Below are 27,838 nucleotides of genomic sequence, written 5' to 3'. Positions count from 1 at the left end.
TGTTATCTTTTTATTCAATACCCTCTATTTCAAATGCTTCCTTTTTTTCCCCATTAGAAGAAATGTAGAAATAAAGACAGGCAAAGAATGGCCTCCAAATTCAGTGCAGAGATACGGTCACATGGATATAATGGGACACAGACAAACCACTTTGGGAGGGACAGGGACACCTGCAACCCCAGCTTTAAGGGCCTCATACACCATTAGGCTACAGTCAACACTGATATGCAGGGACACAGGCTCCCTAGGCGGAAGGGGTGTGGGAGGAGAGTGCTGTCTTCACTTGAGAGCTCCCCACTGGTCTAAAACAAGACTTGCCAGCAAGGGTTTGAACTGTGTTAGGCCACCTGGGCCGCTAGTATTCCAAGGAGGCTGTCAGCTCCTGGCCTCAGAAAGTGAATGCCAACACAGAGGCTCATGCTCCCAGAGACAGCAGGACACAGAAGGGTAGACAGGGATGGGTTTCACAGGTGCGCATGACAGCTGGGTGGCTGCTGTCCGACACGGAGAGGCTGAGCTGGTCACCGAGCTCAATGTCCTGACAGCTTGCACTGAACTCCCCTAAGGATCTACACAGTACCCATAGGCAGTGTCCTAGAACAACAGCAGCCCTCCCTCAGTAAACATTCACCATGGTGAAGGCTAACACACTCAGAGCTTCAGGAAGCCAGGTTCGTGTCCTTGTCACTGTGTACAGACAGGTTTTGGCGCTTTACCGGCTGCTGGTGAACACCGCTCTCTGGGGAATTTGGGGGACGACACTGTAAACATGACTTCTTGGCCTGATGGTGGCAAGGCTTTGTGCTTGAGTGGCTGCCCACAGAGAGCACTGAGGTAGATTGGGGAGAGCCCCCCATGCCACCATCCAGGGAGCTTATGGGACTGGAGCTGCTAACAGAGGAGTATCCGGAGGTCGTAATGTCCTTGGCCCGATCTCCCCGATTGCAGAGAAGGGGCCTGGGAGCTGAGGCTGGAGGTGCCTGGGTGCCTGGTGCTGGGTAGATCTTGTCCTCTGGCCAGGCCTCCTCATCACTGGACTCCTGGCAGCAATGTTCTTCTGGGTTCAGGTAGACCACGGTGACATCAAGGAGTCTGCTGGGAGCTGTGACTGAGAAAATGTGGGGTGTTTATAGCTTAAGTATTAGAACTTGGGACCCTCCAGCTGCTCAGGACTGGAGGGCCCAGGCTATTGCTTACGTAAAAGCCTTGTCTGTGAGTTTGACTCTCTCAAGCTGGAAAGGTTCCCCTTGATAACCCACAGGGCAGCAGAGAGTGACAAACTTGTCACCTAACTCACTTTATCGGAGTGGACACAAAAGCAAGCAATTGGAAAAGCAGGTGAAACTTGCCTAAGTCAATGTTCCTCGCCAGAACACAGGGAAGAGGACCTCCTGCAGTACACACACACACACACACACACACACACACACACACACACACGCACACACATGCGCGCACGCAACAGGATCTGTCTAAGTGAGGTCCTTCAACCAGCAAAGACCCAGATAGGGATGGTATATCCTCGCTCCCTATTAGGTGGGGGAAACCCTTGACCCTAGTGTTCGCTTCTTTCCTTAGCACAGTGCCAGATGGCCCTCAGATCACGTGTCACCCGCATGCCACATCCCTTCCCCAGCACGAGTGGCACTCACCATCACCCTCCTTCTCGCCTTCGCTCTCCTGGTCTCCCTCATAGCCAGAGCAGCACTCCAGGCTCCAGTCCAGAAGGCTGCCTAGCAATGTCTCCTCCTGATTCGATAGCTCTGCGGTGGGTGTGGTGACAAAGCTGCCTCTGTCCTCCTGAAGGCTGTTCTCTCGCTTCCTGCAAGGTAGGGAAGAGTACATAAACCCTGGTCACAGATGGTAGCACCTGGAGAACCAACGTAATGCTGCTATCTACGTGTGGCTTAATGCCCACATGCCCCTGGCTCTCACCGTGTGTTCTAGAAAACACACATGAAGCTAGGGCAGATGTGAGCCCTCAGGGCAGGGGATCAACTGGAGGAAGAACTGGGTAAGGTTAGGCTTCAGAATAGGTCAGCTTTGGGCCCTGAGCCCTTCTCATAACTGGCAGACTCATCACCCTACAGGGTACTAGACACACCAGACAGGGGCAATGCAGGGCCTGACTGCAGTCTGTCTTTGGGCAAGGCCAACAAACCTGCCTACCTGGGGTCAGGCCTCTGGGAGAGCCTGCTGCACTCACCAGGCCTTTCTGCTGGAATGTGGATGTCCCATGTTACCCAGGTCTCTTTGGAAGCCCCTTCTGAAGGGGCTATGAAGGGCCTTTTGGAGAGCCGGTTTAACACTGAAATTAGGCCCTTTAGAGGATCAGTGATCCACCTCTAGTAGGTACACATGTCTGTCTGAGATATCCCCAAGGATAACCCTGTCCCCAATAGTTAGTCAAGAGGACCAAATACAGAGCACAATGTAAACTGTGGCCTTCTCAGGAGGACCCAGATCTCCCCCACTCCACAGAGAGGAAGATGCAGTGCAGATATTTTGTAGCAGGTTTTAAAGGAGGTGAACCCCACACTGCTGCCTCCTCACATCAGGAGACCGGTGACTGAAGCCAAGGACCCACCCATCACAGAACGCTCATGGCTCATAAGTCAGGTATCACCTAGCACCAGTGCCCAACTGAAGGCTGCTCAGGAGCACACAGTGCACTGAGGACTCCCAAGGCAGGGCTAGCAAGGGAGGAGGCTGGGCGTTGCAGGATCCACAACTCAGTGGGTGAGGGAGCTATTCTAGGAGGTATAGCAAAGGGCTGGTCTGGGAGATAAGGACAGACACAGGGCAGGCAGCTAACAAAGACACTACTCAAGTCACAACCAACTACCGTCTATGCCACAGCATGGAGCAGAGGGCACCATGATGAATAATGGTGTAGGCAGGGAGAGATCTGAACAGGATCTACTGTGTTCAGGTCCATCTCCCTGAAAGTAACAGAGATAAAACAAGACAGACAGGCTCGAGTAACAACAACAACAACAACAACAACAAAAGGCGATGCTTGGGAACAGGCCTTGGCCAAGCCCAAGCCGCTGGGTTGATCTGGGAGCTGCTGTACAAACTGCCTTAGGAAGCTTTTATTTCTTGGTTGCTGTGTCAAGAAGGAAACTGAGAGCTACCATTTGTGAGGGAGTGAGCCGTGGCGTGGCTGCAGACAGAGCAGACTCACCGTTTGCTCCTCCTTCCAGACGGCGAGCTGAGGAAGGTGTGGATCTCCGAGCTAGGGAAAGATGGGGGCTCTGGGCTTTCCTGTTTTACTCCTAATGCACTGCACAATGCAGCATAGCTCAGCACCTGTAGGGAGGACAGAGTGAAGTACCACAGAGCCATCCAGGCACCCATACCAGGAGCCTAAGTGACAAAGCGGGGTTGTACCTCTTCCTGGCTGATTTCCTCATAGCACTTATCCTCAAACCGCTGCTTCACGGCCGTCAGAGAGACTTGTCTGTAGTCTTTGGGTGCATCATCATGGAAACTGGAGATGGACACAAAAGCTGACATGTGACTCCCAGAGAGGACAGCAAGCTTTCAAAACCAGTCCCATTGCCAAGGACGCATAGGGAGAGTGGCAGCTCCTCAGGTGGTTAGTTTCCAAAGATCAGGCACAAGAATGCTTATCTCACATAGGAGCAGTCAGAGGTTGAGATAACTCATGTGTCTATCAACGGTCAGATGGACAAAGGTCCATTCACACAGCAACACGCATTGCAGTTTGACCCAGGAAATGGGGTACTCAATTGAGAAGCCAGACTCACAGCCTGATAGGTTACATGGCTGCTTCATTCGGAGACGTCCAGAGCGGGCAAAGCCACGGATGCGAAGCAATGAATGGATGCTGGGGCCAAAGAAGTTGGGAGATTGCTAAGTGATGGCTAAAGAATGGGTTTTCCTTTGAAGGGTGGCGAAATGTTCTAAAATTCGTTGTATAAATCTGAATATAGTAAAACAAACTTTTAGATTTTCAACTCCCCACCTCCCCTTGGGTTTTTCGAGACAGGGTTTCTCTGTGTAGCCCTGGCTGTCCTGGAACTCACTCTGGTAGACCAGGCTGGCCTCGAACTCAGAGGAATCTGCCTGCTGGGTTTATTAAAGGCCTGCAGCGCCAGTGCCCAGCAACCCATAAAACTTAAATGATCAGCGTGGGTAGAGTATATTTAACATACATGAAGCCCTGAGGTCTATCCCTAGAACCAGAAAAAATACACACACACACAAAAAAAAAACCCACCAAAAATCTCTCTCTCTCTCCCTCTCTCCCTCTCTCACACATACACACACACACACACACACACACACACACACACACACACACACACTCCTTCTTTGCAGATAAACATCAGGTCACAATCAGTGGAAGTAAAGGTGGAGGGCAGAGACACCGAGCCTGTGACAGTCAGCGCTTCCTCAGCATGGTCTGGGCACCACAGGAGGAAACTGGGTAGGCAAAAGCATAATTATACTGACAGGTCCTCATCACTGGAGCCCAGTGGGGAGGCAGGAGGGCAGGGAAGATGCTGGTGGATTATTCTAGAGAGCTCAGACTTTACCCTGGAAGCCAAGAGGAGGCTCTGGGCTGAACGGAAAGAACGTGCTATAGAGAGGCAGCCTCATGGTATTAGCACAGTCACCACAGAGGCCAGCTCTCAAGGCAGGTGACCAAATACAGGGAAAGGACACTGGACCCAGCCATCAGCAGGTCGTGCAGACGAAGGAGGAGCACCCAGTACTACCTCTGGGAGGAACACCGTGGGAGAGCAGCAGCTCAGACATACAAGCAAGGTGGGCTGGGCTGGGCTGGGACCAGGAGCCCTGGAGTAGCTGTGAATACTGGGAGTGGTTAACTTTCTGGGGGGGAGGATCCAAGCAGTGAAAGATGCCAGAACTACCTGGCTCCTCAGGGAGGAGGCCATGAGGACAGAGAACCAGCCAGCCAGTGCAGCGGGGAGGAAGAAGGACCCCAGGGAAGGAAGCAAGAAATGGGAGGAACCAGACAGCAAGCCAAGCTGAGAGAAGGCAGAGGCAGCCAGCCCAGTGTCCAAGACACTCCCTTTAGAGCCAGCAGCCCAGTACCTGTCTGCACCAGCCCTGTACCAATGTCCCCAACGTGGGACACAGGTACGTACCACTTCCACATCCGCACCTACCCTCCCCACCCGGTTTCTTTCTTTACAAAGGTTTATTTATTTTTGTATCATGTGTATGGGTGTTTGCCGGCAGGTATGTCTGCACCACAAGTACTGGGGCTCATGGAGGCCAGAAGACGGCACGGGAACCTGTGGAACTGAGTTACAGGTGGTTAGGAGCCTCCATTCGGGTGCTAGGAACTGAGCCCAGGTCTCATGGAAGAGCATCCAGTGCTCTGACCAACAGAGCCGTCCCTCCAGCTACACCCACCCCAACTCTCCTTTCTATGGTCCATCGCTGCCTGACAAGCTATCGAGACTGAATTATTCTTGCCTGTTTCTTTCTTTTTACAAATTCATACAGTACATTCTGACCATGGTTTCCCCTCCCCCATCTTTTTCCCACTTCCCACCCATTCAACTCCTAGCTTTCTTTCTCTTTATGAAACAAAAAGGCATACTAAAAAAGCAAGCAAACCAGAATTTTAAAAACTGTGTAAGCCGGGCGTGGTGGCGCACGCCTTTAATCCCAGCACTCTGGAGGCAGAGGCAGGCGGATTTCTGAGTTCAAGGCCAGCCTGGTCTACAAAGTGAGTGCCAGGACAGCCAGGGCTACACAGAGAAACCCTGTCTCGAAAAACCAAAAAAACAAAACAAAAACAAAAAAAAACAAAAAAAAAACTGTGTAACACACACACACAACCATAAAGACACAAAATCGGGAACCATAATATACACAAAGACCCCTAAGACAAAAATTGCCCTAAGCTATGAGACAAAAACAAACAAAAAACCCAACACTATAAAAGTTCATTTGTGTTGGTATCTGCTGCTGGGCACAGGCCTAAGGTTAAGTGTGGCTTGTATACCATGTGAGAGTCCATTAGAGAAAACTGGTTTTTCCTATTCTGGCCTTTTTCTAAGTACCCAGAAAGGGTCCTGTGAGGTGAGCAAACACAGCCCACACAGACTCTGAAGCACAGATGGTGGGTAAATCACCAAAGCAGAGATGGGTGGGCACAGGAGACTGGTAGTGGGGACACCTTGCCTGCTGGCTTCCTCTTCCTCAAGAAGACAGGTTCTACATGGACACAGAAATAAATCCATGGGACTATTTCTAGCTCTGGGACTTTAAAATGCCAACCCAGCGGGCTGGTGAGATGGCTCAGCGGTTGAGAACACCGACTGTTCTTCCAAAGGTTCTGAGTTCAAATCCCAGCAACCACATGGTAGCTCACAAACATCTGTAACAAAAATCTGATGCCCTCTTCTGGAGTGTCCGAAGACAGCTACAGTGTACACACATATAATTAATAAATAAATAAGTCTTAAAAAAAAAAAAAAAAGCCAACTCAGGGCTGACCAGACAGCTCAGTAGGCAAAGATGCTTGCTGCTTAAGCCTGAGGAGCGGAGTTCAAGTCCTAGAACCCATAAAAGGGTGGAGAGAGCTGAACTCTGTGAGTTGTTGGTTCATCTCCACATGCACACATGTGCTCTCACATCCTATCATAATAACAATAATAATTAAAAATAACAATATTAAAATATTATTATTGTAACTTTAATATAATACCATTATTAATAACAATTTTAAACGTCAGCCCCAGAGAAGACGTTTCTGGCATGAAACGTTGCAAGAAGACATGTGGATTGAGTGACAGCAGCTAGGCGATAAAGTGAAAGTCTGATGGTAGGAGATAGGTCTCATCAGGGAAGCTCATCTTACAGAGCCACCCCCACCAGCCTCCCTTCTGAAGACAGGGTCTTGGTATGCAGTCTAGGTGTCATGGAGCTGTGGCTCAGAATGTGGCTCAGAATGACCAGGACTCACACCATCCCTTAGCCCTCTCCAGTGTTCAGAGACGACAGATTCAGACTTGGACTCACCACTTCTTATGAAGGCTCAGGACACAGGGTACGAGGTCACTGTAGGAGAACCCAGTGAGGTCCCACAGCTGAGTGGTCCAGGGCTGTGCTGGGGAGAAAAGCAGGCCAGGATTGTCACAGCACCCCACAATTCCTACAGCTCTGGTAGTTCTGTAACATTTACCCAGACTCAGGCTTTTAGTCCCTTTAAAATGGTGGGCCAGTGAGATAGCTCTGTGGGCAAAGGGCACACAGTGTCAAGCCTGGTGACTTAGAACTGATTCCGGGAAGCCACAAGGTAGAAGAGAACCAATGCCTGCAGGCCACTCATCCTCTGACCACGGCATGGAACGGGCACACACATGCACATAGAAATTAAATATAAATGTGAAGTCAAGATAAAAAAAACTATCTTTGAAAAGACTCCATATAGGGGGCTGGAGAGATGGCTCAGCAGTTAAGAGCACTGACTGCTCTTCCAGAGGTACTGAGTTCAATTCCCTGCAACCACATGGTGGCTCACAACCATCTGTAATGAGATCAGACGCCCTCTTCTGATGTGCCAGAAGACCTGAAGATAGCAACAATGTACTCATAATCATAGAATAAATAAATAAATAAATCTTTTTTTTTTTTAAAAGACTCCATACATAGTATACACACTTGAAAAACTATGTACTGCTTCAGGTAGAACCATCGCCCAGAAACCCCCCATGCCTCATTTCTTTCTTTTTCTTTTTGTTTTTTCCAGACAGACTTTCTCTGTGTAGCCCTGGCTGTCCTGGAACTCACTCTGTAGACCAGGCTGCTCTTGAACTCAGAAATCCGCCTGCCCCTGACTCCCAAGTGCTAGGATTAAAGGTGTGTGCCACCACCACCTGGCTCCAACCCCCATTTCAGATCCATACTGCTGCTTTCTTCTCCAGGATGAAGGAGGGAGTGTTCATTTCCTCCCTTCCAACCTCTCTCATCCAAGACTTCCCCAAGATACCAGGTCACCCTCCACAGCCCCCAAGAAGGCCTCTCCTTACTCTGCCCATGCATGAGTCTGGCCAGGAGAAGGGCTGCAGAGGCCAGGCGGGCTGGGGCATAGATGGACAGGCTGGTGTGCAGCAGGGTGAGCTCACAGAGGAAGCTGCACAGGTGCTGGGTTCTGGGTGCGACGGGGACCAGTGTCAGCAGGACCTCTTTATAGTCAACCACGGTAGGGATCTAGACAAGAGGGAGGAAAATGTCACGTCTCATCCATCAGTGTTACACTGAGGCACAGCCCAGCAGGGTTCTGGCCTAGGTGCTCATGCTGGGGCCCAAGCTCAGGGTTTCAGGGCAGCTAATGACACACCGCAGCCATGGCTTCCTGGTGCTTTCTCCACAGCAGTAGCGCTCAATGGCCTCAGCTTCTCGAAACACCTCCCCGTGACCTCAAACAGAAGAAACTTTTGCTCAAAGGAGAAAGTCAAGCCCTACTTACCCGAATCTTCCCTTCCAGGGCGGAGATGATCTCCCCCATCACTCGTACCAAGTCCTCATATTTATATGTGTTGTCTGTGAGCCACACAGCCTCTCTAATCGTCAGAATCTCTTTGCTGATGAACCTGGAATGTAAAGATGGGCTCTCAGGCCTGAGCTGAGGGGCCACGGCTCAGAAAGCCTCAAGGCAAAAGCATGATGGGATGGCTCCAGACTCAGGTGGCAAAAGGAAGCTATGGAGCGAATCCACTTGCTTCTGACTATCAAAGAGCATCCAGGGGCTACAAAGAGGGGGTCAGAACAGGATCCACAGACCCAGTAGGAGAGGCATGGCTATAGAGCACAGACAAAAATGTACAAGTGTCAGGTCCCGAAGATGCCTGGGACAAGTCTCACTGAGTACCTATGGCTCCTCCCAGCACTCCTGCCCCAACCCTACCCTGAACCTTTGCAGTCCAGGGGCTGGCCTTCCCTTCCAGCAGCTCTGATCCCCATATAACCCAGCCATGTTGGTATCTGTTCTCTTGGTCCCCCACCCCTCCGTCCAGCTCCCCTCTTCCTCTCTGCGTCTCCCTTTCCTTCTTCTCTCATGGCACAGTCTACTCTAGCTGTTCTCTCCTTTATAACCACCGAGGAGCTGTCATGTCCTGATTTTCATCCATAAAAAAGATCCATGAGCGACACTAATTTAGCTCTATTTCTCTTTATGACTTTACAGATGAGGGCTTTTTTTTTTTTTTTAAAGGTTTGTTTGGTTGTGCTGTGGTTCAAAGCCAGGTGCAGACTCGCCAAGCTTTTAAACAACCGCTTGAGCTCCTGTCCTATCCCTTTCAGCATCTGAGGACAAAGAATGCAAACATAAAGATAGGTGAGCTGCTGGGCGCGGAGGTGGAGACGAGGCGCCTAGAGCACGGTAGAGGGCTACGCACAGCCCTCCCAGTGCAGGAGGGCTACACACAGCCCTCCCAGTGTTTGGCCACAGGAATCCTGACTGTTTCTGAGGCAGGGGGCAGCCTGTTCTCTGCTGCCCTCAAGTACTAACAATCAGGAACATTCTGTCCCAGTGGTCCCACAAGCACCCTCCCCCAGCCAATGTGGACTGCTGCTCAACCTTGGCAGAAGGGTCAGCGGAGGCAGCAGCCTCACCAGCTTGCTGACTGCTGAGAAGGCCTGGGATGTGAGATTCGGGTCACAGAGCCTATCTGAAGAAGGCCTGGGATGTGGTAAGGTCAGATGTTCCCCCTGAAGTCCACAGTCTTCCTCCTGTGGTCACATGACCATGCTTCCTCTAGCTGGGACATGGATACTGGAAGGTGCTACAGTGTCCACTGTGGCTGGATATATATGCCCACATGGCTAACCTGGTAAGGAAGGTGGGCTTGGGAGCTTTGGCAGTCACAGGAAAAAGAACCACTCGTGGAGCTCAGAGGGGAGCAAATGTGAGCGGGTCTCCTTCATGACCATCATCTCAGCGGGCCGGATGTTCTGCCCACAGGTTCCTCTATGAGTCAGGTTGACCCAAGAGTCACGTGGGAAGAAATCTTACTAGATTGCTATGGGAGGGCCTAGCTCACTGTGGGTGGTACAGCCCCTGGGCTGATGGCTCTGGGCGCTATAAGAAAGAAGGCCCAGCAAGACATGAGCAAGCCACTCTGCGGCATCCTCCATGGACTCTGATCTGAGTTCTTACCTCCAGGCTCCCTCCCTGCTCAAGCTCCTGCCCTGACTTTCCTCAGTGATGAACTATGACCCAGAAGCATAAACTGGAAATAACTCTTTCCCCACCAGGCTGCTTTTGATCATGGCGCTTTTTCACAGCGATAGGAACCCTGGTAAGCAAGCGAGCCTAGGAAGAAGTTAGCAGGGATGTGAAATGTGTGTCCTAGGAAACAGCAGACCAAGCTGGGGCCATCAAGTTTAGAAGAGTAAGAAAATGCAAACTACATTTTGAAAAGCGCCTTCCACATCACTTCCAGAGGCAAATCTAAGGCACAGCTTGAGAAAAAAATATAAACTGAACCTATTTGAAAAGCTAGAGCTGCCAGGGAACAGGCTGCCGTGTGACACGTGACATCCTGTGGCAGGCTCTGATGGGTGGAGGCTTTGGTGGTAGACTGGACAATTCCATCTCAGTGACAGTTTATCTCTGATGACTGAGGAGGAAGGCACAAGCCAACAGCTACAACCAACTCTTCTTAACAACTCTCATCCTTTGGATCATGGGAAAGTGTGGTCTAGCTTAGGCCTTCCCAAGTCCATGCTCTGGGTCCCCAGACTGTGTGTGGGGATACAGACCCCCAAAGAGGTATAATCGACATACAAAGAGTCAACTCTGCCATCCCTTCCTCGCAAAGGACACTGGGATTGAAATTATTGTATTAACACAATTGAGCCAGGTAAGGCACTTAAGTTATTTCCCTTAAAAATCAGCAGCTAGGACTCAGAGGACGGTGGCCTCTGCATCTGGGGGGACCAGCACATGAGCACCTCAGCCCTGCCAGTTGGTCAAGGCTCCTCACCGGGTACAGATGACCATGCAGGCAATACCCAAGAGCTGCAGCTTGTATCTGGGGACCAGCCTCCTTCGCAGGTACCGGTCTACACACTCCACAGTCAGGTGAAGACACAGGCTTGTAAAGTCCTTCATTGTGGCAACTTCCACCAACCAGTCGATTAGAATGTACCTGCAGAAAGAGGGCCACCCATGAAAACTAGGACAAGCATCACAGCTGCCATTTCTGCCAAGTCTGTTCAGCTTGAGCAAGTGGCCTCATCATTTTGAAACCACTGGTTTACCAACTCCAAGTCGCCCACGGCAACTCCCAGGAGGCTGGTTGGCGGGTTCACACATCTCTGCAGCCTGTGCCCAGGCCCCGAAGCCTGCACATCCCCAGTGTTCACAAATCCGAGTCAGCCCTCAGCCACCAAAGCACTGGGTGATCTCAATCCCTAATGCTTATAGGCAGTGGGTACCAAACAGGCAACACAACAGGGCTGGGGACAGATCACAGCTCTCAGAATCTGACAGAGGGTTTCAGCTGCTCTGCATCATCAAGCACTGTCTGGGCCCGCAGGACAATGTTCTGCAGAGGATCAAGGAGCCAGAAATGCCACTTAAAGTAAGAACCACTCAGTGCCTGTGCTGGTGTTCTCTCATCCAGCACCCCAGATGGATGCCTAGACACAAGAAGGCCGACAGAAGTCTCTCTCTACCAGGGAGTTAAAAACCTGGGGAACAAGGCATAAAAAAATCCCAGGAGAATCTCGTAAGGACACCCTAGTAAGCCCAATGCTTCTTTGGGCAAGAGATCCTTGTCTAAAGCTGAGGGGTTAGATCAACAGGAAGCAAGAGAAAAAAGGTGCAATGATGTGGACTCTTGGGGAGACAGAAGGGGCAGGCTTCGTCTCAGCTCAGAGTCATCGTCATAAGTCGAAGAAGGGATAGGGAGTTGGGCTGAGGTGGCGAGGAACAGGACAGGCAAGGTCTACTCCCCACTCCCACCCCCCAAGAAGGGTCAGGGGGTGAGGTTTAAAGCAGACAGGAGTGAACAGACTAGGCAGTTCCTCTAGGCAGACATACTTAACAAGCTTAATAATCTGACTTCTTTTTAAAAATCATCATTACACTTATTTTGTGGGTATGGGTGGTAAGTATGTGTGGTTGCATGTATGACAGGGATGTGGGAGACAGAGGACAACCTTTGGGTGTTGGTTCTCTTCTTCCATGACATAGGTCCTGGGAATTGAACTCAGGGTTTCAGGGTTGGCAGCAATCACCTCCACCTGCTGAGCCATCTTACTGGCCCCAGTGATCTGGTTTTAGAAGTCAGATTATTGGGCTATCAAGAGTACTAGGATTAAAGGCATGCATCAACCTGGGGCTTCCCAATAATACTAGGATGGCTGTGCACAGAACCTCTGGAACCTACTCGTCTCCACTTCTCAGTGTCAGGATTATAGGCAGATGCCACTCCCTCAGACCTCCAGTGCTGGGTACCAAACTCAAGTCGCCATTCTTGTGCATCGAGCAAATTACTCACTTAAGGCCACCTCCATGGCCCCAGGACAATGATTTAAAAAAAAAAAAAAAAGCATTTACTAAACATAGTTCATGTTCCAAGCAGTGCTTACAAGGGGCCAGAGGTTTCCCATCATAAATCAAAATTTTACTTGAAATTTCAGATGAAAGCTTAAAACATCATTCATATGTCCCTAATTCTAGGTACCTTCAAACACATTCTGCAATTTATTGTGTTATCACTAACATTTGAAGCCTGGAATAAAGACAGTTGTGCTGGGTATCACAGTAGCTAACCCAAGGGATGGGATGGCTGGGATAGGGGTGAGGAGGGGTTCGCCAGCTCCCTAAGTCTGACCTCTAGTCACTGAGTGGCACAAAATATACTGATTATAAAGAGAGCTGTAAAGAAAAGGTTATATTTATAGGGGTTGTGGGTTAGAGGCAATTCATCATGAATAAGGTGCTGGGGCTCAAATCTAGGTCCTCTTCCACCCAAAAAACAAAACAAAAACCCAAAACCAAAAGTTGTATATTAGCTTCAGAAATTGGAGTGATAAGTCTCATCATTTCATAATGATGATTTGAACAATTTAGCATGCTTTTCTGCTTTAAAGACTTTGGTGGCATACACCTGTACTCTCAGAACAATGCAGGAGGCTAAAGTAGGATAACTAGAAATTCAGGGCTAGTCTGAGCTACAACAGGACTGGGAAGATGGTTAAGTATTTCCTGAACAAGTACAAGCACTGGCATTTGGATCTAGAACCCATGAAAATGCCAGCTGTGTGTGGTGACCAACTGTGAATTCCAGCTGTTGTGTGTGGTGACCAACTGTTAACTCCAGATGTTGTGTGAGGCTGGGTTGGGAGCCCCAGAGCAATACAGTCAGTGAGCTCACTGTTAGGCCAGCTCTGGTTTGCCAGAGAGACCCTGCCTTATTGAATGTAGTAGAAGAAACAATGGAAGATTCGTGACATCAAGTTTGGGTCTTATGTGCATGTACACACGTGTGCACCCTACATACATGAACACATAGAAATGGGAGAAAAGTAAAAAAAAATTATCAATCAATGTGGAGCGGAAATACTTTCTTCATCAAATTACTAAACAGCTCACACGCTCACAGATTGTAATAAGTTGGTAAAGCAATGGCATGTTGCCCAGGGACAGGGAATACAAATTTTGCTCGCCACCAGGTCAAACACAGCTCTTGAAGGCCTTACCTCATGGTGTCGCTGAGCCCCTTCTGCACAGAGAATATCTGCTGCTTGTTGATAGCCTGGGAGGCCTGGAAGAGCTGGCAGACCGACTCACTGCAGGCCTTCCCTTCCAGTCCAAGCTGGCTTCCACCTGCACAGGCTTTGGCCAAAGCCAGCTACGGGGAGAGATAAGGCGCAGTGTAAGTCCGCTCAGAGGGGCTCAGCAAGCAGCCACTCAGCACACACGGCCAGCCTGGGCCTCCTTAGCAGCACGGCTAAGAGCTCTAGGACTTACTTTTCAAACTAAACTAAACAAATAAATACAAACCTTTATATATATGGATGTTTTGCCTGTGTATGTCTGCACCATGGGTGTGTCTGGTGACAAGGAGGGCAGAATAAAGTGTCAGGTCCCTAGAACTGGAGCTACAGACGATTGTGAGTAACCATGTGACTGATGGGAAATGACCGCAGGTCCTCTTGGAGAGCAGCCGGAGCTCTTAACCACAGGGTATCTCTCCAGTCCCAAATTTTCTGTTATGAAATGGCGCATCGATGGCCCTGGAGTCAGATGAGGGTGGACTGAGATGTGTCAACACTTAGGAGACACTGCTCGGCACCCACAGACTTCAGTGACCACTGTCAACAACTTTTACATTTCCTCTGTGTTTTCCTAGGTAATTGTAGCTTGGTGTGTATGTGTATTTATGCCCAGAATTTATTCTCAGCATCTTTTTTACTCTACCTGGCAATCTTACTAGTTTTCCCATTTGGAGTGTTTCTGTCTGTTGAGTATTTTGTGGACCATTTGATTCCCTTCCTGCTGAGTTCCCAGAACAGCTGTCTACACGTATCCAAGGACTCTCTCCGGGGTCCGTGCTCACATGTCACTCATAACAAACACCTCTTCTATTTGACATTCATCAGCAGGAACTACCATCACTAAAAATATCTTGGGTTAGAGAGATAGAGTAGGCTGGGATTCAATTCCCAGCCCCCACATGGTAGCTCAGACTGTCTGTAACTCCAGTTCCAGGAGATCTGACCCCCTTTTCTGGACTCTTCAGACACCAAGAAGACACAGGGAATGTACATGCAGGCAAACAGCCATATACATTAAAAAACCAATAAGTAAAATCTTACAGATGTTACTTAGTATTGACGCAAAAACAGCAAAAAGATTAAATAGAACACATTAATGAGACACGTCCCCAATAGCTCATTTAAAGCTGTAGCTCCAAATTCATAAACCTCCTGCCTCAGCCTCTTGAAGACAAAGATTCAGCTTCTATATTTGGCAAATGTTACCTTTTTTAACCTGTTGAATTTATTTCTTCTTTTCTGAGAATGATCCTGTTTTCTGAATTTTATTTTGAATCACAATATAAATATTTTTGGAGAGAGAGTTTTGTCAAAGGGGTGAAGATCCACAGGCTGAAAGCTCTAGACATTGTCTTAATCAGTGACTGATGGGGGAGGGCCCAGCCCATTGTGGGTGGGGCCATCCCTGGGCTGGTGGTCCTGGGTGCTATCGGCTGAGTAAGCCATGAGCAAGCCAGTAAGAAACGCCCCAGCCACAGCCTCTGCATCAGCTCTTGCCTCCAGGTTCCAGCCCTGTTTGAGTTTCTGGCTTCCTTCAGTGATGAACATGAAAGGGGTAGCCAAATAAACCCTTTCCTCCCCAACTTGATTTTTGGTCATGGTGTTTCATCACCGCAATGGTCATCCTAAGACTCCGTGCGTGCGAGCACTCAGAGGACATCTTTTGGGACAGCCATATGACTCCTGGAGAGCAAACTCTGGTCATCAGGCTTGGCAGCAAATGATGAGCCACCTTACTAATCACATTTTCTGTAAACCTCTGACAATCTTAGACATGAACACAAATATTCTGTGACAGAGATCAGCCTGGACCATCTGTTGATATTTTTCTTTCCTACCATTTGAGATGTTGAATATCTACCATCCATGCGGTGGGGCAACAAGAACAAGCTTTCCCCGGTGTGGCAATCTGTGAAGATGTCTTGGATTTGTTCTAAAGCAGCTCCCTCCCCCTGCTCAGGATAGAACCAAGGGCCTAGCCTGCAAGTTCTCTACAGTTGGCAAAGCAGGGTTGGCTGAAAGCTAGTTCTAAATTCTCCATTTTCTGCCTGAACAAGTAAGGCCAGAACTAAGTAACTAACAGGGGCCCCACACACCCTCCACTCCCAGGCAGCCTGGCATCTGTTCTCATGTAAGCATGGTCTACAGAACAATGTTCCAAAGTGAGGGGTGTGCATTGTGACAGCAGCAGCACTGAGAATTAAGAGGCTATCGGTAAACCAGCAAGGGTAGAAAGGGGCTAAGATAATTGAAGAATTTCTGGGGTCTTCTTAAACATTCAGAACTACTAAACTCCTTTAAGGTGCTCTAGGGGCCAGAGATGGCTCAGAGGTTTAGGAAAGCTTTCTGATCTCACAGACGACCCGGGTTCAATTCCCAGCACCCACATCAGGTGGCTCACAACTGCCTGTAACTCCACTTCCAGGAGAGCCAATGAATACCCTTTTCTGGTCTCCACAGGCATTGCATGCACCGGACATGTACATACAGACAAGCATATGCATGTAAATAAGTAAAAAAATGAAAACAAGCCGGGCGTGGTGGTGCACGCCTTTAATCCCAGCACTCGGGAGGCAGAGGCAGGCGGATTTCTGAGTTCGAGGCCAGCCTGGTCTACAAAGTGAGTTCCAGGACAGCCAGGGCTACACAGAGAAACCCTGTCTCGAAAAACCAAAAAAAAAAAAAAAAAAAAAAAAAAAAAAGAAAACAAAATAAAAAGACTCAGCTCTAGTCCTGGACCAATCTCACAGCTTCCTTAAGTTCCCCGTTTAAAGCCTAGGCAGTCCTGCCCCAAGGTTCAGAGAAAAGAATCCAGAGCCTGAAGTCACCTGGGCTTCCCAGCAGCCTTTCGCAGCGTAGTCCCTGAGTTTCCGGAAGCTGTGGAGGCATCGTCCGGGGTCGGACATCTGTCAACAAGAGAAAGTTATCCTCACACAGCTATGTCTTGAGAGGGACTCAGAACTGCCCCACAGGTTTCTAAATATCTTCTCCCATACTCTTCAAGTACACTGGCCTCCCTAGCCTTTACCCCCAAATAATGGTAGTCTGGGGGGGGGGGGGAGTAATAGTAGCTCGGTAAGCAGAGGCATCCAAACCTCTGAGAACCTAGGATCTGAAAAAGAAGCCTCCCCTGTGCTAACCAAATTTCATCCCAGGGCCACATGAAACCATGGCTGTCTGTGGTCTATACCAGGGCCACATGAAACCATGGCTGTGGTCTATCCCACACCAGATGAGCTCACATGAAACTGTGCCTGTGGTCTACCCCACACCAGATGAGGTCACATGAAACTGTGCCTGTGGTCTATCCCAGACCAGATGAGGTCACATGAAACTGTGCCTGTGGTCTATCCCAGACCAGATGAGGTCACATGAAACTGTGCCTGTGGTCTATCCCAGACCAGATGAGGTCACATGAAACTGTGCCTGTGGTCTATCCCAGACCAGATGAGGTCACATGAAACTGTGCCTGTGGTCTATCCCACACCAGACGAAGCCCCACTTACATCCACCTTCCTGTCACTTTCCCAAAGGAGGTATGAGCTGATTAAGCATCCCTGACGAGAAGACTCTTCCAAAAGGCCTCGCGCCTGCTTCCTTTTCTCTTCGTCCTGGAGCGGGACCAAGCACAGACGGTTCTTCCTCATCTCCTGCCCAACAGCCTCCCTCTCCCGCTCGACCCTCAAGCAGTCGTACAGAGTGCTGACTGATCATGGCAGAAACGAGGCTGAGAAGCAGCCAGTGCTCGGTAACTGACCAATAGGGAGCCTGGCCTGGGGCTCTGCTCTGAGCAGCACGGATGGTGGCACTGGTGGCTCTCACCGCTCACCCGCCTCCCTTGTCTTGCACATCTTTTGCAGCATTCACTGGAAGCTACTACCTAGCCTACACCTGCAAAAGGGACCCACAGACCACAGAGCCCGAGACAAACCTCAAGGGAGGCAGGAACTCTGTAAGGCCTATGACAGGAGAGCTGTGCCTGCCTGGCACCTCCATCACTTAGCCTCCAAGCTGTCCTGTCCACCTCCCTCCAAGGCAGTGTGGAAGCCTCAGGCTCTCTGCCAGGGACCCACCTCAGGGCAGGGCGTAGCTCTGTATTCACCTCAGACAAAACTTAACTTACCTCAAAAAGATTTAGCACCCTTCCCAAGCAGTGTAGTATGGAAGCTTTATGACTCTTAAAAAAAACAAAAACAAAAAACAAGCATGATTCTCGGCAGACATTTCTCCCCAGCCCTGTCCAGATCTCTAGATCTCTACCCCTCCACCCCTAATTTCAGTTTCCAGCTACCGGTGTTTTATTCAGCTTAAATCTTTGGTTTCCAGCCACCAATACATTCACTAAGACACCCTCTTTTTTCCTTTTGTTTTTTTTCCTTTTAATTGTTTTCCCCTCTGGCCCCACTTACTCCGGCCCCACTCAGACCATATTTATTTCATATATGTGAGTACACTCTCACTGTCTTCAGACACAATTACAGATGGTTGTGAGCCACCATATGGTTGCTGGGATTTGAACTCAGGACCTCTGGAAGAGTAGTCGGTGCTCTTAACCGCTGAGCTATCTCTCCGGCCCACTAAGATACTTTCTACCAAATCAGTCCAAGATGTTTCACCTACAACTACTCCCCGCCCCCCTCTCTTCTTTTTAGGAGCACTATAGCTAAAACCCGGGGCTTCCAGAATGCTAGGTGAGAGCTCTCTGCTGAGCTGAAGTCCAGCCCCACACTTAGTCTTTCTTCAGCACCTCCACCTTGACTTTAAACTGCCCATGGAACATGCTTCAGGCTGTGTCCCAGGCCTTGCCAGGACTTACTCTCTGTAACTGACACTCCGCCCGGAGGCTGTCATGAACCACAGCCTTGCAGCAGCTTCCAGACACTGACCACGGTGGGCGGATGAAGAGCCAGATGAAGGGCTCAGAACCCGTATTCAGTCTCTCAGCCATGCTGAAGAAGCGAGAGGCCTTCAAGCCGTTCACTTCTGCGCAGGCCTCATCTGACACAGACACTGTGGGAGAAACAGGGCAAAGCCATGATGTCTCTGGGGGATGGGAAGAGAGCGCCAGTCTTTCTGTCCAAGTCTAAAAGCATAAACTATTACACTGCAAAGCTTTGAAGCTCTGTGGGACGGGGCTCCACTTCTCTAAGGCAAGCCCCCTTCTGGGGTCCTTCAGGAAGCATGGATTCTGACCCTCAAAGGGATGGTGGCTCCTACATCCTCCACCTTCCTCCTCGAGGGAAATGACCCTGCGAATGATTGGAAGGGAAGGTTCTCTTAAGGATGAGAATATTCTAAATGAGGACAGCAGTGGTTGAAGCACCTTAGGAAAATACAAACTAACAACCATGAACTTCGCATAATGTAGGTACAAGAATGATGTCTGGGTATGGTCAACTGACAGGGGGTTAGGGTAGGAGCCTCAGTTCTCCTCAGTCTGGAAGAGGCCGCCAAGGACAGGGACTATAAGCAAGACAGCAGATCTTTAAGCTGTAGGAAACTGGTATTCTATACTCTAAATGCTATACATCTTGAAGACCAGGGCAGGACAGAAGCGCATTCCTCAGGTGTCTTTTACGGAGCAGCTGGCCTTGGGGCTAAGGATTTCAGTGGGACCATGGCTGCCTGTGGCTCCGTTCCTGGAGAATGAGCGAGCTGGTTTCTTTCCAGGCTTCACAGGACGGCCAAGGAAAGAAGCTGCCTACGTCCATGCAGAAGCCTTGGTGTTACCTGGCCTGATTTGCCGAGCACCTCCTATTCTGGGGCTCTGCTCAGTCATCCTTTGCCGATCCAAATTAGGAAAGAGGGTGACTTCCTTAGAACCTATATCCAAGTGTCAAGGGTAGACAAAGGGCTGACCAGCAGCAAGATCTAAGCTGCCAAATCTTGGAAGGGCTGAAGGCATCTGCTTAACTCAAATTCCAACACATGCAGGGTCCCCAGGACTTACAGCCTTCATTGTAGAGGTAGGCAATCCCCAACTTCACAGCAGCTTCAAAATTTCCCTTTTCAGCAGCCCTAAGGCAGTCAGAGCATAAGCCACATTATTTTAGGTAATAAAAGGTCATTTGATAAGTCACAGCCCTTGGTGTTGAAAAGTTTATTTCCTGATGGAATTTTTTTTCATGAAATGTAATCAAATACTGTTTATTGATTGCACGCTACAGTGTAGATGAACCCCAGGTCCCTTTGCCAATCACAAAAGGTCAAGTCCTTATGATCTGTTTACATGAGATGTCTACAACTGCCAACTCCAAAGACAGAAGACAGTTAACAGATTGCCAAGGGCTTGTGGGCTTCAGGGAGACAGGACCATGCCTGCTAAACAGTAAAGGATTTCTTTTTAGGATGATAAAAAATTAAATAAGTTGGACAGTGTTCATTTTGTTCACAACTGTGAATACACTAAAAACCAAGTCCCACCTGAAACTCCAGTTCAAGAGAATCTGGCGCCCTCTACTGGCATCTGTGGGCATTGCACACAGGTAGTGCGAATACATACAAACACACATGCATGCATAAAAATAAATAACTCTTAAAATATATATATATACATACTCACACGCACACACACGTGGACTTCACTAGCAACTCAAATAGATAAGGGTCTGGGAAGGAAGCGTTCAGGAGGAAAGTCCTGTCCTGAGTTAGTTTCTCAGTTGTGACAAGCAAAGGCTCAAGCTCAGTCCCCTGTCCCAAGGACACGCTCTGGGGCTACTGGGGGTCTCAGACAGCGGGCCTGGTCACTGGCAATGGGGTCACAGATTATAAGTTTGCCCCATCTGGTTTGCCTCTCTTTCAGTCACGACTACAGCAGGGGCATGAGTCATTCTGTGACCAATATATCAGAACTGAAATTACTCAGTTTTCAACAAAAGGAAAGAAGGTTGAATACGGCTTCCATGAGAAGGTGACTCACATCTGAGTCAATCAGGAACAATCACAAACCAAGTGGGACCCTCTGGAAATAGGGCAGGCAGAGGAAGGCAACGGCGTGGCTGGAAGCAGGGGGCCTCAATGGGTGAGCTCTCCAGTTTCGGGTCTCTTTCAGGGGATGAGAGCAACAGGAAAACAAGTCCTGAATCAGGCCCTGGGACACGAGCCAGCACACAAACACCACCAAAGGCTAAAGGAGACCAACACTCTTAAAACACAGGCTTACCTTTCAAAGAGCTTCAGGTTCTGTGGAGAAGGCCACAGCTCCTGGAAGCTGGCAGATGCCCACACACTGGCATGGTTGTCCACCAGGTACTTGAGGTGGGAGTGGACCTGCAAAGCAAACAAAGTCATGTGAGAATCACAGAGGGACTTCCCAAATCCTTGTTCCCGGAGGCTCCTGGATATGGAACACACATAGACATGTCAGTCTCAGCATGGTAAAGAACTCAACTTCCATGTATGAAAATAAGACTGCTTTGTACAGAGATAAGAAGCCAGAAAAGAGTTCCTCTCATGTTCTGAGGCAGAAGGAAAGACCTATGCTAAGAAAGAGATGAACCTGGCACGGTAATTCACACCTTAGTACTCACTGGAGGCAGGGGCGGGCAGCCAGTCAGGGCAGAGGGTAGTGTCTCTGTCCAAGGGAGGGAGAGCAGGAAGGAAGAAAACAGGAAGGAAGGAAGACACCTTTGCAAAGAACTGGGGAAATGGGCTGGTGCCAGGCAGGTCAGAAATCTGTCTTGTGCTGGGCAGTGGTGGTGGTCTATACTGCAAGTTCACGTTAGCAAAACCTAGAGATGTCTCAACAAATAAAGGGTGAGAGAAGGGGAAGGGGACACAGCTCTTGCTTATCCCAATGGAAGTGAGCATGGCTTATCCTTTAAAAGACAAGTGTGGCACTGTTCATCAAACTTTCAAAGCAGACACCAACTTTCTAAAGGTATCTATGCCTAACAACTCCAGCTGTCTATCAAGCCGACAGTGCTGACGCTTTCAGGGATATTGATAACCTCGACAATACGTTTTTTTTTTTTAATATTTATTTATTTATTTATTTATTTATTTATTTATTTATTTATTTATTTATTATATGTAAGTACACTGTAGCTGTCTTCAGACACTCCAGAAGAGAGCATCCAATTTTGTTATGGATGGCTGTGAGCCACCATGTGGTTGCTGGGATTTGACCTTTGGAAGAGCAGTCGGCGCTCTTAACCGCTGAGCCATCTCATCAGCCCTCGACAATAAGTTTTTAAAAACAAGGTATATCAGGATCACCCTAATCTACAACACACTTTTAAAATATAGATATGCCACATAACAAGCTGGCATGGTGACTCTAGCCATCCCAGCATGGAGGCTGAGGCAGGTGCTACAGAAAAGCTATCTTGGGAGAAGGGTAAGTAGCGCCTAACATTCTGAGTTTCCAATGTAAACCCAGGGTTCCAAAAATTGTACAATAGTCCAAAGATGACCTCAAATTCCTATATAGAAAACACTTACTGGGCAATGGTTGTGCAAGCCTTTAATCCCAGCACTCGGGAGGCAGGGACAGGTAGAGCTCTGTGAGTTCAAGGCTAGCCTGGTATATAAAGTGAGTACCAGGATAGCTAGAGCTACAAAGAGAGACCCTGTTGCAAGAAAGAAAGAAGGAAGGAAGGAAGGAAGGAAGGAAGGAAGGAAGGAAGGAAGAAAGGAAGGAAAAAAAGAAAGAAAGAAAGAAAGAAAGAAAGAAAGAAAGAAAGAAAGAAAGAAAGAAAGAAAGGGGGAGGAGGAAGGGAGGGAGGGAGGGAAGAAAGAAAACGGGTTTTGTTGTGGTTTTGTTTGTTTTGTTTTAAGATAGTCACAGTATGTTGTCTGCAGCACAACTGGAACCGTGGGTCACACAACTGAACAGAGCTGCAGACAACTTGGCAACTGTGAAAGATTTCTGAACATGCAAAAACCCAGACATGATGTGTCCCACTTCACTGCAGAATTGGTTTTTAACACAAAACAAACAAACGCACACCACACATAAACAACACACAAATGTGCACCAAGCACAGTGTTGCCAACACAGCCCCAATGCACACTGAATGAAACACCTTGGAAGATGACCGTGCAAGCACAGTTTTCTGTTGAAATAGAAAGTCACTGAATTCTGACACACAACATTCCCTATTTCCCAACACCATTCCTCAGTGTGAGTATAAACTGCTATCTACTTAGGTTGTAGTCTTAGAATATTTGATTCTTAAACTTGCTCTTGAAGTTGCTGACTCCAGGTTCATAGGAGAAAAACTGATAAATAAAGGGACAAGAGAGATGGCTCAGTGTTCAGGACCCTGGCTGCTCTTGCAGAGGACCTGGGTTTAGTTCTTTGGCACCTACATGGTGGTTCAGAATCATCCCTAGCTCAGGTTCCAGAGGACCCAACGACACCTCCCTAGGCAGGAGGCATTCGTGTGTACACATACAGATATGCAGGCCAAACACCCAGATACATAAAATTATTTATATTTTAAGTGCTGTTTAAACTGCTAAATAAATTTTGTCTGGTTTTGTTTAAAAACAAAATAAAATAAACAACTCTGAAACAGCCTTAAACATATTTTCTCTCTGTAGTTTGGCCTGTTCTAGAACTTGCTATGTAGACCAGGCTAGCCTTAGACCAACAGAGATCATGCTGTCTCCAAGTGCTGTACCACCAGACTCAGCTCTTCTTGGAAATTTAAGAATTCTTGCCGGGGGCTGGTGAGATGGCTCAGTGGGTAAGAGCACCCGACTACTCTTCCGAAGGTCTGGAGTTCAAATCCCAGCAATCACATGGTGGCTCACAACCATCCGTAACGAGATCTGACTCCCTCTTCTGGAGTGTCTGAAGACAGCCACAGTGTACTTACATATAATAAATAAATAAATAAATAAATAAATCTTAAAAAATAAATATTTTAAAAAGCTTTAAAAAAAAGAAAAAGAAAAAGAATTCTTGCCAGGCATGGTGGTGCACGCCTTTAATCCCAGCACTCGGGAGGCAGAGGCAGACACTACAAAGTGAGTTCCAGGACAGCCAGGGCTACATACACAGAGAAACCCTGTCTCGAAAAAAACCCAAAAAACCAAAACAAAACAAAAAAAAAGAATTCTTGGGCTGGAGAGATGGCTCAGCGGTTAAGAAGGTCTGCTCTTCTGAAGGTCCTGAGTTCAATTCCCAGCAACCATCTGTAATGAGATCTGATGCCCTCATCTGAGTGATAAGAAGACAGCTACAATGTACTTACAAATAATAAATAATCTTTGGGCCAGAATGAGCAGGGCAGAAGAGAAAAGTATCTGAAAACAGCTATAGCGCACTTACACATAAATAAATAAATAAATAATTTAAAAAAAGGAATTCTTATTAACACTATTTTACTCCTCCTTATTTAATTTTAATTTTATTACTTATGCAGTATATGTATGTGTGTATGAATTATGGGTACACATATGCCACAGCGTGTGTGTGGAACTCGGGGAAACTTTTCCTGGGTCGGTCCTTTCTTTTGCTGGGACGACAGGCATGAATCACCATGTCTAGCTCATGACCTTGTTCCCTTTTAAAAATCTTATATGGGGGCTGGAGAGATGGCCCAGCGGTTTAGAGCACTGACTGCTCTTCCAGAGGTCCTGAGTTCAAATCCCAGCAACCACACGGTAGCTCACAACCATCTATAGTGAGATCTGATGCCCTCTTCTGGTGTGTCTGAGGAAGGACAGCTACAGTGTGCTCATATACATAACATAAATAAATATTTAAGAGACAAAAAACACTTGATGTGTATGCAGCACATCTGTGCTTGGAGCCTGAACAGCCCAGAAGAACTATTAGATTCCCCAGATAGGTTTTTTTTTTTGGTTTTTCGAGACAGGGTTTCTCTGTGTAGCCCTGGCTGTCCTGGAACTCACTTTGTAGACCAGGCTGGTCACAAACTCAGAAATCCACCTGCCTCTGCCTCCCCAGTGCTGGGATTAAAGGTGTGTGTCACCCCGCTCCGCCAAACTGTCTTCTTGAGATGCAAATTTTATGGCAATCAAAGGGTCTTTTTCTCTTGAAGTAAACATTGCAACGAGTTGTGCCAAATCTCAGTATGTAGTCCTTATAACGGAAACACCTTATTATAACTGAAACAGTTATGAACAGCATTACCATGCTTGACAGGCATGATGCTGAAGGTCTGTAATCCAGCTCATGAGAGGTAGAAGCTGGGGATCAGGAGTTTAGTCATTTTGGACTAAAAAGGCACTTCTGGACCACGCTGAGCTAAGACACTGTCGCTAGGTAAGGAAGAGCCGGGTACGATGGTCACGGATGGCAGTCCCAAAGCTCCAGAGGTAAAAGGAGGATCAGGAGTTCAAGATCAGTTACTAACTTGAGATTCTATTCCAATCAATAAATCAATCAATTAATAAAACCACTCTTGGGGCTGGAGATATAGCACAGCAATTAAAACCACTGGCTGTCCATCTAGAAGACCAGGGTTCAATTCCCAGCATCCCATAAAACAGCTGATAATCTTCTGAAACTCAAGTCCCCAGGGATCAAACACCCTCTTCTGGCCTTTGCAGGTACTGCATGCACATGGTGTATACAGACATGCAGGCAAAACACTCATATACATAAAATTTAAAAAAAAAAAAAGATAAGACCACACAATTCTTGCATCAAAGTTTAACGCTGACATAAAAAACTTGCAATCTGGGGCTGGAGAGATGACTCAGTGTCAAGAGCTCTTCCAGAGGACCTGGGTTCAATTCTCAGCACTCACATGGCAGCTCACAATTGTGTGTAACTCCAGTTCCAGGGGATCTAATACCTTCACACAATTATACATGCAGACAAAACACAAATGCATATGAAATTTAAAACACACACACACATAAATGTACACAAGATCTTTACAGTATGACCAACAACACTAGGATTGGTATTGTTTCCATATGGTGACTTACAGCTCGGACAGCAAGGATGTCCCCAACAGAAAGCCATTTCAGGATATGAAAGAGTACATCTTCTGGGAGACTCAAGATGGTTAAGTTTCTGGGTCTTCTTTTGATTCTTCGTTTAGTAGGATAACAGAAACACTTGGCACACCTACAATGGATCACTGAAAGGGAAAAAAAATTCACAAGCCTTGGAGAGATAAAAAGTTGTATCTAAAGATGATTTAATAGTTACTGTCCTCTATTCACACAAGAGACTAGTTTTAAAATTAAAGTGTACCATATGAATTACTTAAGATACCACCATTCCCCAGCACTTGGGAGGCAGAGGCAGGTGAATTTCTGAGTTCGAGGCCAGCCTGGTCTACAGAGTGAGTTCCAGGACAGCCAGAGCTATACAGAGAAACCCTGTCTCAAAAAACAACAGCAACAACAACAAAAAGATACCACCATTCCTTTTATAGCCAATAAATATTCAGGGAGAATATCAGGTAACACGTAACTTGAATGTTGGAAACTTCCTGATCCAAGATCTACATGACAACCAGAACTGGAGAAAGCAGCCGACACTAATGAACATCCATGTTTTCCTTGAACTGTACTCAAGAAGGTACTTTCGTGGCCAAGAAACTGCTCAGCAGTGAAGGCTAGCTCAACCAGTCAGTAAGATTCCTTGGACTTTTGCTATAGCCCAGGCTGGCCTCAAATTCACTAACATTAGCTGAGGTTACCCTTGAACTCCTGATCCCCCTACCTCTACCTGCCAAGTACTGCATTCTAAGTGTTAGTCACTACGGCCAGCTTACATTGTTTATATTTGAACATGCGACTAACAGCATACAGTTGAGTATATTCCAAGGGACTTCCATAACATAGACTGGGAACTCAAATTAGCAGGCCTTTCTGTAGAACATGGAGGCCAGATCCATCCCAGAGCAGCTTTCAGCTTGGCAGATGGTGAGAGCTCCCCAGGTCCCCAAACAGAGGGGTCTTCCACACTCAGCTTACAGTGAAAATCATACCTTCCTAACACTGTGGACCCTTTAATACACGCAGTTCCTCATGCTGCAGTGACCCCCAACCATAAAATACCTTCATTGCTACTTCATAGCTGTAATTTTGCTACGGTTATGAATCTTAATGTAAATATCTGATATGCAGGATGTCTGATCTGCAACTCCTGTGAAAAGGTCGTGTGACTCCCCCTAATGGAGTTGTGCCCCTTCGTACAACACATGTTGAGAACTCAGGCACAGCAACTGGACCCAGACATGCTCTTCAGATGAGCCCTCTTCCCTCTCCCACAGTGGGTTGTTCCAATATTTACTTCAGCAATTCATTCTTCATTCAACGCCTATGGCTTTTTCCCCTATTTCACAAAGGGCCCCCACATTATCCTCCGTAAGGTCCTGCCTTCCTGCCTATCTTTCTACCTATTTTTCCTCCTCACACTGAGGCAAAAGTGGCTGTTCCCCGGGCCTTGATAAAGCTTTCCATCAGGAGGTCTCTAAGAGACTGTCCACTCCCAAACTCTTCACCTGAGTCTTATTGGAAAACAAATTTACAGCAAAGGCCAAATGTATACCCAGAGAGCTATAATTCCCAAACATTCTAAGAATATTATCATAACAGTTTCTTGACTCGTGTGCTCTAGAGCATGTCTGGAAGTGTTTAACCACTCTAACAAGTGAAATCGCACCCCCAGGTCCTGAGACGTTTTCACGGGGCAGATCCTGTGGCCTCAGCCAACCCTCAGGTGATCAAGCCGCCCACAAGAGTCCGGACAGGACCTGAGATCGCTCTATATCATGTGGATTGCCCACGACTTCACAAATGAGTAAAATCGTAGTTTGCTAAGTAGAGAACCTAAATAGCCCTGGGGTATCAGGAGAGGCATAGGCACCGGGCGGGCATTTAAACCGCGCGGGCGGGCTCGCAGTCGGGGATCCGTGCCTACCCCGTGCTTTGGGGGATGCGACGCGCCCTCCCGGGTCATAGGGGCCCGAGTCCATGCTCCTCCGGCCTCCGTTCCGTACGACCCATCGCCTACCCGGCTCCCGCCAGCACTCACCACCGCCGCTCCCCATCGCCGAGCTCCCTCCACTGCCGCTTTAGACCGCTCTCAAGCGCGCCCGCG

General features: G+C 48.0%; 1 protein-coding gene across 1 annotated transcript; it reads right to left on the bottom strand.

Moving 5' to 3' along the window:
• Ccnf (cyclin F) lies at positions 1–27,838 on the bottom strand. Its single transcript, XM_085832919.1, has 17 exons — positions 27,773–27,838; positions 25,711–25,865; positions 20,963–21,069; positions 19,751–19,818; positions 18,617–18,810; positions 17,924–17,977; positions 17,307–17,411; positions 16,629–16,706; positions 13,723–13,874; positions 10,998–11,162; positions 8,480–8,603; positions 8,040–8,220; positions 7,030–7,117; positions 3,394–3,493; positions 3,188–3,312; positions 1,653–1,822; positions 1–1,108 (listed from the first exon to the last, which is right to left on the bottom strand). Exons 1-17 carry the CDS (start codon positions 27,786–27,788, stop codon positions 660–662), a joined length of 2,331 nt encoding a protein of 776 aa, XP_085689045.1. The 5' UTR covers positions 27,789–27,838; the 3' UTR covers positions 1–659.

Source organism: Mus caroli, unplaced genomic scaffold, assembly GCF_978045245.1.
Source record: "Mus caroli unplaced genomic scaffold, Mus_caroli_1 scaffold_18, whole genome shotgun sequence".
Lineage (NCBI taxonomy): Eukaryota > Metazoa > Chordata > Mammalia > Rodentia > Muridae > Mus > Mus caroli.
Note: the sequence above shows the minus strand (reverse complement) of the source record. Positions and strands in the feature narration are given on the sequence as shown.